Genomic DNA, 14,077 nt, shown 5'->3' with positions numbered 1-14,077 from the left:
TCGTATTATCGCGTTTTCGTACTGTCGTATTTTCATCATCGTACTGTCGCGTTTTCACCATCGTAGTTTCGTGATTTCGCGTTTTCATTATCGTACTATCGAGTATTGCGTTTCAGATCAACACATTCATAGACGATGGCCCTAACGGCATTCCGTAGAAAACACGATAGTTTATCATACTAACATCATCGTACTTTCTCATAATATTGCGTTTTCGTTTTCGTAATGTCGCGTTTTCATCATCGAACTGTCGCGTTTTTACCATCGTAGTTTCATGAGTTCGCGTTTTCATTATCGTACTTTCGAGTATCGCGTCTCAGATCAACACATTCACAGGCGATGGCCCTAACTGCATTCCGTGGAAATATATTTAACTCCACTCACCGACTACATCTCTTTGTTGTCAGTGAATGGTATTACCCTATGATATGATAACAACGTATTTTAAAGTGCACAGATAGTGGAGAGAATGCAATGAAAGATAAATCAGTTAAAAAACAGTTGTCATAACAAGCTTGAAATCCCTTAAACAATTGTGTTATCTTCTCGCAAAATATGGCGCGTTTCAAAACGGGTTCTCTATTGTTATGATTCATCAATATTTCAAATTTTAATGTACTTGGATGTTCATATTTTTATCCTATTGTGTAGTTGTTTTTTGTAAAATGTGAACATACACAAAGATAACGATATCTGCTATTAATTAAATAAAGAATTACTTGACAAACTCAAAGGTTACAATAGAAGTTTTAAATTCTCTTGCAATATTATCAGACATTCTTCTCTCGATTCATACTTATAAATAGCAAATAGTCAGAGCTAAATTCGAAGGTAAAAGGAACCCTATACTGAAAATGATTCTTATGATATTGGAAAAGTACATGTGTAAATATGGTACTTGACCGTTACGTCAACGATGACGTCATCTCTTTCAAAATGGCGACATAAACAAACATTGCTTACTTTGTTTGGTCGCTTATTAACTTCAGCTAACCGTTTTGTTGGTACTGATAACTGAACATCTAATTTAGCAATATTATAGGTATGGAAACCTGAACAACCCTCAATAGTGGTGCAGACTTACTATGTACAGACAATAGTGGAGTAAGACCGGCTTAAGCTTTTTGTCATTGTCAACCGCAGGATCGTATTATTCAAGATAGATTGTATCCAGCAGCGAGAAATGTTTTTGTATTGATAACTATTATATTCTACTAAATAACTACATTTTTTTTATTAAATTAACTTGTCATTTGTTTGTATACATATATTCTTAGATATTCCTTGGTATTTTTAGGAGAAATACAACCGGTGGATTTACTTTCCCCGGACATGTCCCAGATGTGAATCGAGGACTTCCCCGTGTATCACCATACTCTATCTACCTACCATATCTTATTTCCCGGGATGCGAACCGCTATCGAAGCCCGTACACCCTCACCAGCCGCACGAAATTCGGAGCAGGTCCTCATGGAATCACAGGCCTCATGGGCTGCCATCCACGGATGCACTGAATTAGACTGTCCCGTGCATGCGTTATTTGGTATGAAAGGAAATTTTGGAACTCAAATAAAAAATGCCGATGAACTCGATCAAAATTTACCATTAAAAGACGGCGGAAATGAAAAGTGCACCAATTTGGCTGATGGAAAATATGCTATACAGACACACCACATTGATTTTCTTTGCCCATATTTGAGGGAAAAGTACGATGTCCACAATTTTCCGTTATACCAAAGTTCGATCAAAAGTTTCATGAAGTCCTTTGATTGTAACAATAACATAGAAATAACATCTGCCTTAGCAAAGGAACTCTGGAAAAGTCCAACAATTAAGGAAGACGATTGGTCAACGACAAAGCCATCATCCTGTGATAGCTATTTTGACACTTCTTCATCCAGTGATACTTGTTTGTTAGAAAAACTGGAAGAAAGGCTTAAAGGTATCAAAGATGTGGATATTTCAGACCTTATCGACCGTTACAGTTTCCTTTTTCCGGCTCAACCAACAGAGCATTCTGTCGAGCACAGTTTGTCAACAGGTATCGCAAGTGACACTCTTACAGAAGCTTCACGAAATGTTTTTGGTCTGCATGGTCAGGCTTCTCCTTCGGCATCTCGCGATGTTTCTGATCTTCAAAATATGTTGATACAAGCTGTGTTCAGTGCACAGTCAGTTAGGAATAATGGTTCGACTCATGGCCGAGGCATGTCACTGAGTGCATCTATACATGATACATTAAACACTTTTCCTTTAGCCAATACTGGTTTGTGTTCCGGTCGTCCGTCCTCATCGCATGACCGTGGCCCGAACACACCCATAGAGACGACTCCCGCTAGCGCGTGTCTCGATTGGGGCTATCAAACGCCGGGTTCTGTGGCATCTCCATCCATCCAACAGCTGTTAAACCGTCAACTGTCGCCGGCGCATAAAGAAGCCATAAAGGGATCACCTCATACATTGTCGCATTATGCCAACGATCAGCTAAATTACCGGCACCAAACAGTGTCTCCTCTTACTAAAATGGACGAAGAGTCGCCTTTTGGTTATGCATCGCCCGGCGATAACAATGAGTCACCATTTCACCAGTGTCAGGATATACTGAATGAATCAAGTGGAGAGAATGACGCCGAAAAGCTATCCCCGCCTGCCCCTGTGGTGTACCAGTCGACGTCTACGACGGGAGTAGTGTACGACTACAGGGACTGTCCGGTTGAGACTTACAACAGACAAGGGCCTGTGAAGCTCTGTCCGGATTACAACTACAACTGCATTCAAGAGGAAATACCTGAATCCTCCGAGTTGCCAACACGTTTCCGCAATCTAAGAGACGCTGTTGGCTATAGCAGTGAGGCTGCATCTAAAATGGCAAACACAATTGATGTCCAATCCAGCTGTCTCGAAACATGTTCATATCAGAGCCAAGAGGTCTGTGTCATCGCCGACAAGGCGGGGAGCCTACTGGGGGAAGTACAGAGGACGACATTTGTCTATGACAGTCTCTCACCTCGCACAGCCAACGGTTGTTCAGACCGGGTGGACCGGTATGCAAACAGGCAAGTGCTTTGTGATTTCGACAGAGCGAGCGAGTCAATATCGTCAAGCACCGTCAGTTCAGAAAGAACGTCCCATTATAGTGAGGACGCGCATCATTCGGATCAAGGTCATAGACGAAGCAATGTGACCAGACAGACAGCAGACATTCTGAGAAAACGATCCCAGGGACGTCAAAGGCGTCGAAGTCCTGGATCAGATGCCTTCAGACGGACTCATAATGTCGATGTAAAGTATCGGTGGATGTTTTCTTCACAACCATCAACTTATAGGGGCCGGTCGCGGTCACCAGCCTGCAGATCACCGTCGGAAACGGGACGAAGACGGCGGTCGCGGTCCCGACGCAGTTGGTCAAGGTCACGTGGTTACTATACATGGCGATCATGCTCAACTGACAGAAAATACCTCAGCAGAAACAGAGATTATGGATACACTCAAGGGAAACACAAAAACCATCGCTGGAATGAGGATTTCCGGTCAGATAGTAGAGGAAGCAAAAACTACAAACAAAGAAAATACTGCAAAGAAAACTACAGATTATAGCGCAACACTGGTGAAGCTGACGATTTAGATACTACTAAATATGGGCAAATATTATAAATATTAATTTAAGTCGGTATTTAATAACGAATAAGTGCTATAGCATAAATATATATACATATCATACTCGAGTGTCTTAAATCTAGTTTTTAGCTCTACTAGCCAAAGGCCTGAAGAACTTATGCGATGGTAATGTGTACGTAGTATGTGCGTCCGTGCGTCTGTCAACAATTGCTTGTGAACACGATACAGTCTTCAGTTTTGATTGTATCTCGATGAAACTTGTACATTATTTAGATATCCATTAGAGCTCGGTTCCTTTTAAAAACCAGCCAGATACGCCCATGCATGCCTAGATAATGGCCTTGAAAGTATATAAAAATGCTATTTAAGCTAAATCTATTTTTAGCCAAGTCTACATGAGCGAAGTCTATTTTTAGCCAAGTTTACATGTAAAGTCCCAATTGCTTGTGAATGTTTGTTCAAATTATGCCTCTGTGGTCATAACTGGCCACGCCCCGGATTCACAGGTTTGGTATACTTAAATTGGGATATGTTTGAAAATCTTTTTGTCTGAAACAGCTATGCAGACCCTTGCTATTTTTAATAAGGCTTAATTTAGTGGTCCGCTAACATGGTTGTTCAAATTATACCCCTGGGGTCAAAACTGGCACTGCCCCGGGGGTCAAAAGTTTCAAAGAGACTTATTAAGAAATATTTTCAAAATCTCCTTGTTTCAAACCACAAGGCTCATACCTTTGATATTTGTTGTGGGGTATCATGTGATGAGCGTCTACCAAAACAGTTGAAATTATGCCCCTTGGGCAAAAGCTGGCCCCGACCCTTTTGACCTACATTTTTGTTTTTAAAGCAACAGCAATGAAATTTTGACCATGTGTACAGCTTTGCAAACGAGCATCAATGGTGTCCTCGGATGTCCTTGACTTTGACCTTTTGACCAACCTTTTTACTTTTAAAGCTACAAAAATGAATTTTGACCATGAGTACAGTTTTGAAAGCAAATATTTTTTTCCTCAGATGACCTTTACTTGGCACATGATAAAATAGTTCATGCAACAAAGCTGCTTACAACACTTTCTGTCCTCAGATGTTGAACGTACATTGTTTTTATCCAACCCAAACACAAAAGTGAACTATATGTTTGTTCCCTTTAACCCATACATACATGCTCTGGATTGAAAATGACCACAAGAGCCATGCCAGTAGAGCATAGGCCCTCATGGGCCTCTTGTTTATTTATTGTTTTAATGTATACATAAACTGTTCAGAAACTAGAAATTTTTATAATATCAACATGAATAAAACAATGTTGCAGTACTTCTTGTTTTATTGCTCTTTTTAAAAACATATTGTGCACACTTAAACAACCCTTAATTGTATTTACTTATTATATAAACTAGTATATATTTTATTTGAAAATGCTACGTAATGTACAATTCAAAGCCCACAGCAAACCATGGATGAAACTTACGTTTCGGCACATATCACAGGCCGAAGTTGGGGTATGGTAGCAGCACGGGCGATTTTAGATTAACACCTATGACACAGCAATTAAAATAACTGTTGTACAATATATGTATTTTATCCCGTAGTTATAATTGATAAGAAAAGTCAGATAATTGCCAGATATTTGGCTAGGCTGTTATCATGGGTCCATAAAAGACCCGAATGTTGTTTTATTAATTTAAACGCATTTTAGCTAATTAATACTAACTGACTTTGTGGGTTATTTAGCACAGGAACAATATTTCAAAAGACAAATTGCCAGTCGAAGCATGTAGCACACGATGGCACAGAGCTGATATCACTGTATGAGTATCATAACAAATATATTCCACATTCAAAATACATTTACAACATTCAAAATACACTGAATCTATAATAACTATTATTTATGATATCGGTCGGACGGATTATGACAAGGATATAATCTGCTTAAAGATAAACTATTATTCTCACGAACATCACTTTATAGATATACATATAAAATCAACACGCAATGAGCAAGGAATATATATATAAAACATATTTTCATATTTTTAAATACTAATTACAAAATTGATTAAGCACCAAAGCAACACAGGTATAATACAACAGTCAATCGTTGAGTGTGTGAAAACAATATGTGCCCGTACAAAGTGATTCAATGATCCTCAACTGTCACTGATGAAGATGCACCTCCACATCTGGAATGTTCTATGTGGATGCAAACCGTGACACCATGTGTGTAAGTTTCAACTTAGTATAATGACTGGAAGTTTGGCTCAGTATCATGAGCATTTGTCTGGTTTATTGCTGCTTGTTCCTCCATGGGGAAAATTTCACCGGGCCCTTAGGCTTAAGCCCCTTAATTTCTTCAAAATGGCCTCTGAAAATATAATGCATGTGTTATAAGTTCATATTCTGTTTGTCACCGGAAAAATAAATAGACATGCTGCGATGATCTATGTTAAATGATCACCAAGGGATCCGTCAGTACTCCCCAAAAATGATGATGAAATTATTCGTCCGTCCGTCTTTCCATCAATCCATCCCAAACAATTTGCTTGTGAAAACGTCAATTACCAGGGTGTAACTAAACCATCCGTCCTTTATTAATCTGACCTAAACAACTTGCACGTCAACATGTTAACTATGGTCAAACAAACCGCCATTTTCTCAATCTGACCATAACAATTTGCATTTCATGTCCTTCTATAAATTTAACCTTAGCGACTTGCTTACATGAAAATGTCAACTACAACCCAACCATGCATCCTTCCACGAATCCTTCCTGATCGAAATGCTTATATATGAAAATGTAAACGTGACGACTTAACCATGCGTCATTTTAAACAACTTGCTTGTGAAATTGTGAATTACGATCCTAAACAACTTGCTTGTGAAAATGTAAATTACGACCAAACCATCCCGGACCTTCCATTAATCTTTCCGAAACGACTGACTTGTGAAAAATTCAACTGCAACCAAACCATCCGACCTTCATTCATCTTACCTGAACGACATACTAGAGCGTCTAGAAGATGGCGTTACCGTCATTATTGTTGTGAGACGTGTTACAGTAAGATTATTCACTAATAATCAGGATATATTATACTTGTCAATAGCAAAGTATTTGCTTACGGCAAAACTGTGAGTTGAAGGTGATTTCCGGCGCTCTTGATGAGTTGGTGGGCCTGCATGTGGCTCAGCTTGTCGGCGCTCGTCCCCCCGATAGCGATGATAGCATCCCCGTTGTGCACGTTCCCCGCCGCCGGCGTGTTCGGTTCAACCTGGAAACACATTCAGCGAAGGGCTTGGAATTAGAACGTTTCTCATATTGCATCACGAACAGCAAAACCCAACTACATAACGCGGCTGCAAACCAAAGAAACCCCGCTATCATATCCATGAAACAATGATAACAGCCCTAAAATGCATACAATCGAAGTTCTGCGTACACATATAATAAGTACATGTTTGATATGATCATTTTTACGTCCAAAAATGGATTATTTGATAGTTGAACTATTATCACAGTTACATTTTTTAATAAATAGGTAAAACCAAAATTTAAATATAATTAGAAGCGCGGTACGTGTTTGTGGAGCTTTCTGACAGTATCATGACATTGTATATACAGCGCTGACGTAATTATCCAGTTTTTTTTTCTTAAAAATCGCATTTTTGCATCGTTTCTTCTGGTATTACGCAATTAATACTCATTTATAAACTCGCTTGCCAAAATCAAAATTAAATTAAATCATAAAAGCGATAGCACTTCAAACCGATGAAGAACTATAAATGTTGGAATGCTTTGTGTTGCTAAATGTACTCGTATATGACGTCATCAGCGAAAATGAGTCCTGTTTTAATTGTTTCGAAAAGTTGTTCCTGATAAACAGGCGTTCATAGCTACTTTTTAAAACTTATCTCTGTATCAATGTTTCATTGAGGTTTTCAATGGTTAAATTTCGTCTTCATTTTGTCGACAACGTATTAAATAAGAAATGCTCCAAAAAAGATCGAAGAGTACGTTGAAACCAGGACCTGTTATAATCTACACTGAGATTCTATGTGCTGATGGCGGCTGGTAAAATGGCAGACTCAGATAGGAACAAGAACGTGCATGCATTTTTTTCTACAAACAATGGCTTCTTTCTCCAACTATCCATCCACACAATTAGATCATATCTATTATATTAATAAAACGAAACCATACCTGGCAAATTATGTTATTGCAAGTCCTTTTTTTTCAAAATGAACCATTTTCTGTACGAAAAAGACCCGTCCTGATAATGAATAGGGTATTGAACATATATCAATATTATCAATTCACATAGTACCCCTCGCCGTTAGTGTTTGAACGGTCAGAAGTTTCTGATTACATTATGCACCAGTCAATTGTAACTACGCCCCCCCCCCCCCCCCCCAGGTCCGAGGAATAGTGGCGACTTTGACTTTCGGTCCAGCCAAGTCCGGGTTAAATCCCCGAACTGCTGGTACAGTCTCTGCCTTATGCCCCCGCACCCCAGGGGCCATAGGTTAGGCCCTTCCCCATTTTTTGGCGCAAAGACAAAACCACCGCATTCAATCGACACTGCGGAGCCACCTGGAAGGTTAAAACACGGCCCAACTTCCCGGCTATCCCCGGTATACCCCCGGACCTGAGGGCCTTGGTAACAATTAACTGGTGCATTAGTATTAGTAAGTACCCAAAGCTCCTACCCATCTGTGCAGTGTCTCTTCCTGTTGCCTATCGTGCCCCTAGATGTAAGTGTCCGGTTCATTGTCATGACTATGAAATCCGAAACGCGTTCTAGCTGACAACGGTTGCCAGTGTTTTGCCAAGATGTGAATACCTATATAACTATTGTCTGTTGTCTGTTAGCACATAGATGATTAATTAGCAGCGACTACTCCCTACTAGATCTGCTGCACAGGAATGTATGATCACAGAACGTATACCGTCAGATGTATGGTTACAGTTAAAAGATGGATGGAAAATTGATTATGTATTCGAATGTGTAAGTAAGGTTCGAAACATTTGACAATACTTGTCATTACCATTCTTCTTATTCGGAAGCAAACGACTATACACGACATTATCAAACTAGTTCACAAAAGTATTCGAATTAAAAGTAAAGTAAGTATGGTAAATCAAGAAAATAGAGGCGTACCTTTTTCACCTGAAGCTGCATGCGGAAATCCCGACCCCCGCAAATTTTCATGCCCCAGGGTTGGTTAACGGACTGTCGCTGAATGTTCACTGTCTGCTCTGTCGCCATTGTCCCGTATAGGAATTAGCCCGGGAGTTCAAACGGAAAGTTCCAACCACTTTAACCACCTACTGTTAGCATGTATTTTGTTTTGAAAACGTTTTTCAGTATTTATCAACGATCAGCAGGTGTTATATTTCCAAATTTCGTGAAACTCTAGCACGGAAGATTATCTCTAGCGTTATCGCCGTATCAATGCCGAGCGCGGTTCCACTGATGGGCAAGGTAATTCCACAGCACCGCGATCTCGAGCCTATGTTTTCGCCAAGAAAACAATGCGGCTCGTCAGGTAAATGATCTGAGTATATACGTTTTCCAGGTAAGTTTCCCATTGCCGTTTGCCACTGCCAACATTCCTGACGTCGTGTGAGTAGTCTGGCACCACCAGTTACAAGGGATAGACAGCAATGATGTCATACCAGGAATAACCATGTTTATTCTGATAGTAGGGTTAAAGTAAAACATTTCTTAAGACACAAAAAGGTGAAGGTGTTTATATATATATATATATATATATATGAAAATCATGTGGAAATCATCTGATATGAATGGGTTTTTTAAGGGTTTTTTTAGTTTGTTATCCCACCTCGAAACCACCAAAAGCGAGAATATTTGTTCACTTTTTTATGTACTCTTCCACCGTCCATTTGATATCGAAACTGATATATCTTTAATAATGACAATGCTATTTTCTAGAGCTTTGGAACTAGGAGAAATTGCGAATAGTTACCTGAAGTTCCTGGCACCAGCCAAAACTACGAATGTAATATTCTAACATCTCTCGATTAGTGTTCAGTATTGCTACGTGGGATGTTTGCCTGCATGTCACGGTGAAGTACTTAGCTTTGAAAAATCGGCTTCGACAACTTTATTACAAACACCTTACATAAATTCTGTTCAAGGTCATGTTTTCCTATAATGCTAATAGGTTCTTGTTTAACTACCGAAGTACATTGCTTTCGACAGTCGTTTACATAGTTAATATGTTTTGCTATATAAAAGTAATTACCATACTAGACAAAAAGTAAAATGACGCTTTATCGATGACAGCATCTTCCTTTCTCCACACATTTTTTAACATCTTACACCGGGCTTTTAATCAGATGTCATGAACGTAAAATTTGACGTGACGTCGAATTTCGTTTGACGTTATCATATGACGTCTGTTGCCACGGTGTCGGTGAACAGTCACACAGGATCCACAAACAATTTTAGCTGCGCGTCCATGACTGCGTGTTATTAGCAGAAAGTGGCGGGACGGACGCTGCAGACGTTGCTACGGGGCGGCGAGTATGAAGAGCTGGAGGACGTCGTCATCGCAGAGGGAGAGTTTGTCGAGGAAGATGATATGCACGTGCCAATCAGGTAACACGAGTTCGTTCAATTGACGGTAATTTCAACATTTTTATACAGTCGAACACCGTTGGCTCGAACTCCCAGGGACCGGGGAAAATACCTAGAGCCCCGGAAAATTAGAGCCAAGCGGGAATTCTTACCTTTCAGTATAAAGAAGTCGGACCTTTACAGTTGGAGCAAACGAAGAATTCAAGCCGACCGAGTTCGAGCCAACGGGGTTCGACTGTACACTCTTTGATTGTCTGAAGAGATTCAAGCCGTGAAACTTTCTTCAGTTTACTACGGATTGAGAACACGCACGAAGCGATGAAAATGATTGTAGAAGCAGATGATATTTTGAATACTTTAACGTAAACAATCATCAGAGTATTTATTTCTGTATATTGTAATATTCCTGTGTTCCAGACAGCTAATTCTGGGCATGACGCCGGTCTTCCTGCTGTTGGCCAGCCGCCACATCCGAAATTACAAGACAGACCCGGAAGTGTACTACGACACAGAAGTGGACCCGTTCACGGACGGTCTGGAGCTGTCCGCGGTCTGGCCAATATGTTTCCTCCGCATCTCGTATTCGCGCGTGAAATATCAGCTTACCGTCAACTTCTATAACAGGATCAGGTTAGTGAATAATTACCCGAATAATGAATGGGTCAGTCAATAAAATTACAATGTTGCTTTGGGAAAAGGCATGCCCATTTGTGTTAATGATAAGAAAATAACTGTTTTCCTGTTATAGTATGTGAATGAACGATAAATGCAAAAGTGCCATAAATATACATTTGCATGCAGTCATGATTATTACTTCAACAACTGTCCGTATTTGTCCTATTAAAAACAGGCTTATTGTTTTTATAGGTACTACGAGATGACGACGACGTGTTTCAATGGCAATCTAGAAGAGACGTGGGCGCGCTGGGTGGAGCGGGTGGACTACATCTTTGCGGACCCGTACCGCTACATCCGGGCGCAGTTCGACGCCGTCTGCCTCCCCTACCCAGAGTACTATCTGGAACAGGACTCTCAAGCTACCGTGGGGCACGGGCGGGACGGTGATCGGGTCGCGACACAGAAGGGCGAAAATGATGAAAAGAAGAAAACGAAACGAAAACAACCTAAAGAAAATGCTAAGCTTGATAACCATTTCGGATCTGTTGAAGACATTGTGGATGGTAAAAGTAAAGAAGTAAAACGTAAAAAATGGTTCTTCGGTAAGAAATCACAGAAGACACGGGTAGAGCCTAATGGAATGACCACGTGATACATTATCCATGCACCTACAACAAAACATATCAATTTCACAAGTCTTACACGTTTGTCATTTTTTTATTCGACATTGAGTTCAAGCTGTTCGTATCCATCATAAAAATGAATGAGCTGTCTTTCCTTTGAATAATGGCATTGTTTAGAACAAAGCATTAACTACAATACTGGTTTCATCTGGAACAGAATATTGCACAAGTATACTATATATGCTCCTCCCCAGAACTTGACATGTACATGGTAGCAAGCATCAATACAATGCTAGTGTTGTCAAACTTTTAGAATATAATTATACATGTATAAGTTTCAACTAGAATTTAGATAAAATTTGACCTAAATCTCATCTTACTTTCTAATAAAGTTTTATGTCTTGGTATAAATTGTGGCCTCTTAAAGGGTTGCTTTTTTTGTCTCTGACTTACTTTTTTACCACAATCCATATGTGACCAACCGTGAACTCGTACATGCATGAGTTTCTACCTAATTTCATGAAGATTGGTTAGAAGAAGGGTATCCAAGATTATATTGACTAGAACTAGTGATAGACCGTTTTTGACGGAGACGGCCTATAATCAAATTTACCTACAAATTGATTGTATTTATAAACAAGCAAATTCGTTGAATTGATATCCCCCGTCAGATTGGGCTAAGTCAAGGAGTGGAAATCAATTGTTGATGAAATATATATATTTATATATATGCAGCTGTTTAAAATAAAATAAAAAAATAAAAAAATAGTGTAAATAATGTAACAATTAGAATTGACCAAGAAACCTAGTTTATTACTCCATGTTACCCAGTTCCAAACTATTCTAAGATTTCATCAAGGCAAACATTCTGATCAAGTTTCATGAAGATTGGTCCAGATATATTGCAAAAAATATAGCCTCTTGAGTGTCCACAAGTTCTTCTTTAAGATTTGACCTACTAGTTTCAAACTATTCCAAGATTTCATCGAGGCATTCTGATTAAGTTTCATGGAAATTAGAGCAGATGTATTGCCTCTAGAGTGTTCCCAAGATTTCTGTAGGATATGACATAGTGACCTAATTTTTGACCCATATGACCCACTTTTAAAATGCAGTCGAAATTTAACCCAAGAGAACATTCTGACCATTTTTTGAACAAAATCCGACCAATCACCACCATAAAATAGTATCGGACAAGATTTTTGAAAGATTTGACCTAGTGACCTAATTTCTTATCACATGTGACCCAGTTTAAAACATGTCCAAGAGTTCATCAAGGACAACATTCTGATTAAGTTTCATGAATATTAGACCATACATATTGTCTCTAATGTGTTTCAAAGATTTTTCTAAGATCTATCAAAGTGACCTAATTTTTGACCCCATGTGCCCCACAAGCGGTCCATATTTCATCAAGGGGTACATCATGACCAAGTTTGAACATAATCCGACCGATCATTTCCATTCCGGCCAAAGATTTGACCTTGTGACCTAATTTTTGCTCATATGTGAACCAGCTTAAATTAAGTCCAAGATTTCATCAAGGAAAACATTCTGTTTTATGAATATTTGACTATGTAAAATGCCTCTAGTATGTTCCAAATATTTTTTTTAAGATTTGACCAACTGACCTAGTTTTTGACCCCATGTGACCCACTTTTAAGTGGTCCATATATCATCAAGTGGTACAGCATGACCAATTTTGAACATAACTCGACCAATCATTACCATGATATGGTTCCGGCAAGATTTTTCTAAGATTTGCTCTAGTGACATAGTTTTCAATCATATGTGACCCAGTTTTATTAACGAGCAACAGTTCATCATGGAAAACATTCTGATGAAGTTTCATGAATATTTGATCATGTATCGTGCCTCTAGTATGTTCCTAAAATTTGACCTAGTGACCTAGTTTTTGACCCCGTGACCCACTTTTTTAATTGGTCAATATTTCTTCAAGGGTTACATCATGACCAATTTTGAACATAACTTGACCTATCATTACCATGATATGGCTCTCGACTAGATTTTTCTAAGATTTGACCTAGTGACCTAATTTTCTATCATATGTGACCCAGTTTTAATTACGACCAAGAGTTCATCAAGGAAAACATTCTGAGTAAGTTTCATGAATATTTGACCATGTATAATGCCTCTAGTATGTTCCAACGATTTTTCTAAGATTTGACCTAGTGACCTAGTTTTTGACCCCATGTGACCCACTTTTATAAGTGGTCGAGATTTGATCAAGATGAACATTCTGACCAAGTTCGAACATTTTCTGATCAATGCCTACCAAGATATGGTACCGGACGGATGGAAGGAATGACGGACGGACAACGCCAAAACAATATCCCCCACCCGAAATCTTCGATTCGGCGGGGGATAATTAAAAGCAGTCTGATCAATGTTCATAAAAATTGGTAGAAACCTATGGCTAAATAAGGTTTACAAGGCTTATGTTATTTGACTTAGTGACATGCCTTTAACCGAAAAAAATATGTATGGTAAAAAAGAGATTCTGGCTATGTTTCATGAAGATTGGATAGAAAATCTGGTTTCGAGCGTACAGGGACATTCAAAAAGTAATGTAACTTGTTTTCGTGTGTATAAATTGTT

The 14,077-nt window shown here is 39.1% G+C and overlaps 2 protein-coding genes across 2 annotated transcripts; one reads left to right on the top strand and one right to left on the bottom strand.

Moving 5' to 3' along the window:
* Positions 1-4,924: 4,924 nt before the first annotated feature.
* On the bottom strand, positions 4,925-9,161 carry LOC128230058 (PDZ and LIM domain protein 1-like). The gene is made up of 3 exons (XM_052942054.1): positions 8,775-9,161; positions 6,739-6,887; positions 4,925-5,983 (listed from the first exon to the last, which is right to left on the bottom strand). Exons 1-3 carry the CDS (start codon positions 8,880-8,882, stop codon positions 5,905-5,907), a joined length of 336 nt encoding a protein of 111 aa, XP_052798014.1. The 5' UTR covers positions 8,883-9,161; the 3' UTR covers positions 4,925-5,904.
* LOC128231011 (uncharacterized) lies at positions 9,149-11,538 on the top strand. Its single transcript, XM_052943435.1, has 5 exons — positions 9,149-9,162; positions 9,570-9,636; positions 10,117-10,238; positions 10,635-10,847; positions 11,085-11,538. Exons 1-5 carry the CDS (start codon positions 9,149-9,151, stop codon positions 11,485-11,487), a joined length of 819 nt encoding a protein of 272 aa, XP_052799395.1. The 3' UTR covers positions 11,488-11,538.
* Positions 11,539-14,077: the final 2,539 nt, after the last annotated feature.

The sequence above is a fragment of the Mya arenaria genome, chromosome 4 (genome assembly GCF_026914265.1).
Source record: "Mya arenaria isolate MELC-2E11 chromosome 4, ASM2691426v1".
NCBI lineage: Eukaryota > Metazoa > Mollusca > Bivalvia > Myida > Myidae > Mya > Mya arenaria.
This window is presented reverse-complemented; position numbering and strand designations above follow the sequence as displayed.

Bases quoted from the DNA above. Each gene is read 5' to 3' on its own strand.
- LOC128231011 (XM_052943435.1), top strand. The intron at 10,239-10,634 runs GTAACACGAGTT...CCTGTGTTCCAG, and splicing joins GATATGCACGTGCCAATCAG to ACAGCTAATTCTGGGCATGA. The intron at 10,848-11,084 runs GTTAGTGAATAA...TTGTTTTTATAG, and splicing joins AACTTCTATAACAGGATCAG to GTACTACGAGATGACGACGA.
- LOC128230058 (XM_052942054.1), bottom strand. From the start codon at position 8,882: ATGGCGACAGAGCAGACAGTGAACATTCAGCGACAGTCCGTTAACCAA. The intron at 6,888-8,774 runs GTACGCCTCTAT...ATGTGTTTCCAG, and splicing joins TGCAGCTTCAGGTGAAAAAG to GTTGAACCGAACACGCCGGC. The intron at 5,984-6,738 runs GTAAGCAAATAC...TTATATTTTCAG, and splicing joins CTTCAACTCACAGTTTTGCC to AGGCCATTTTGAAGAAATTA.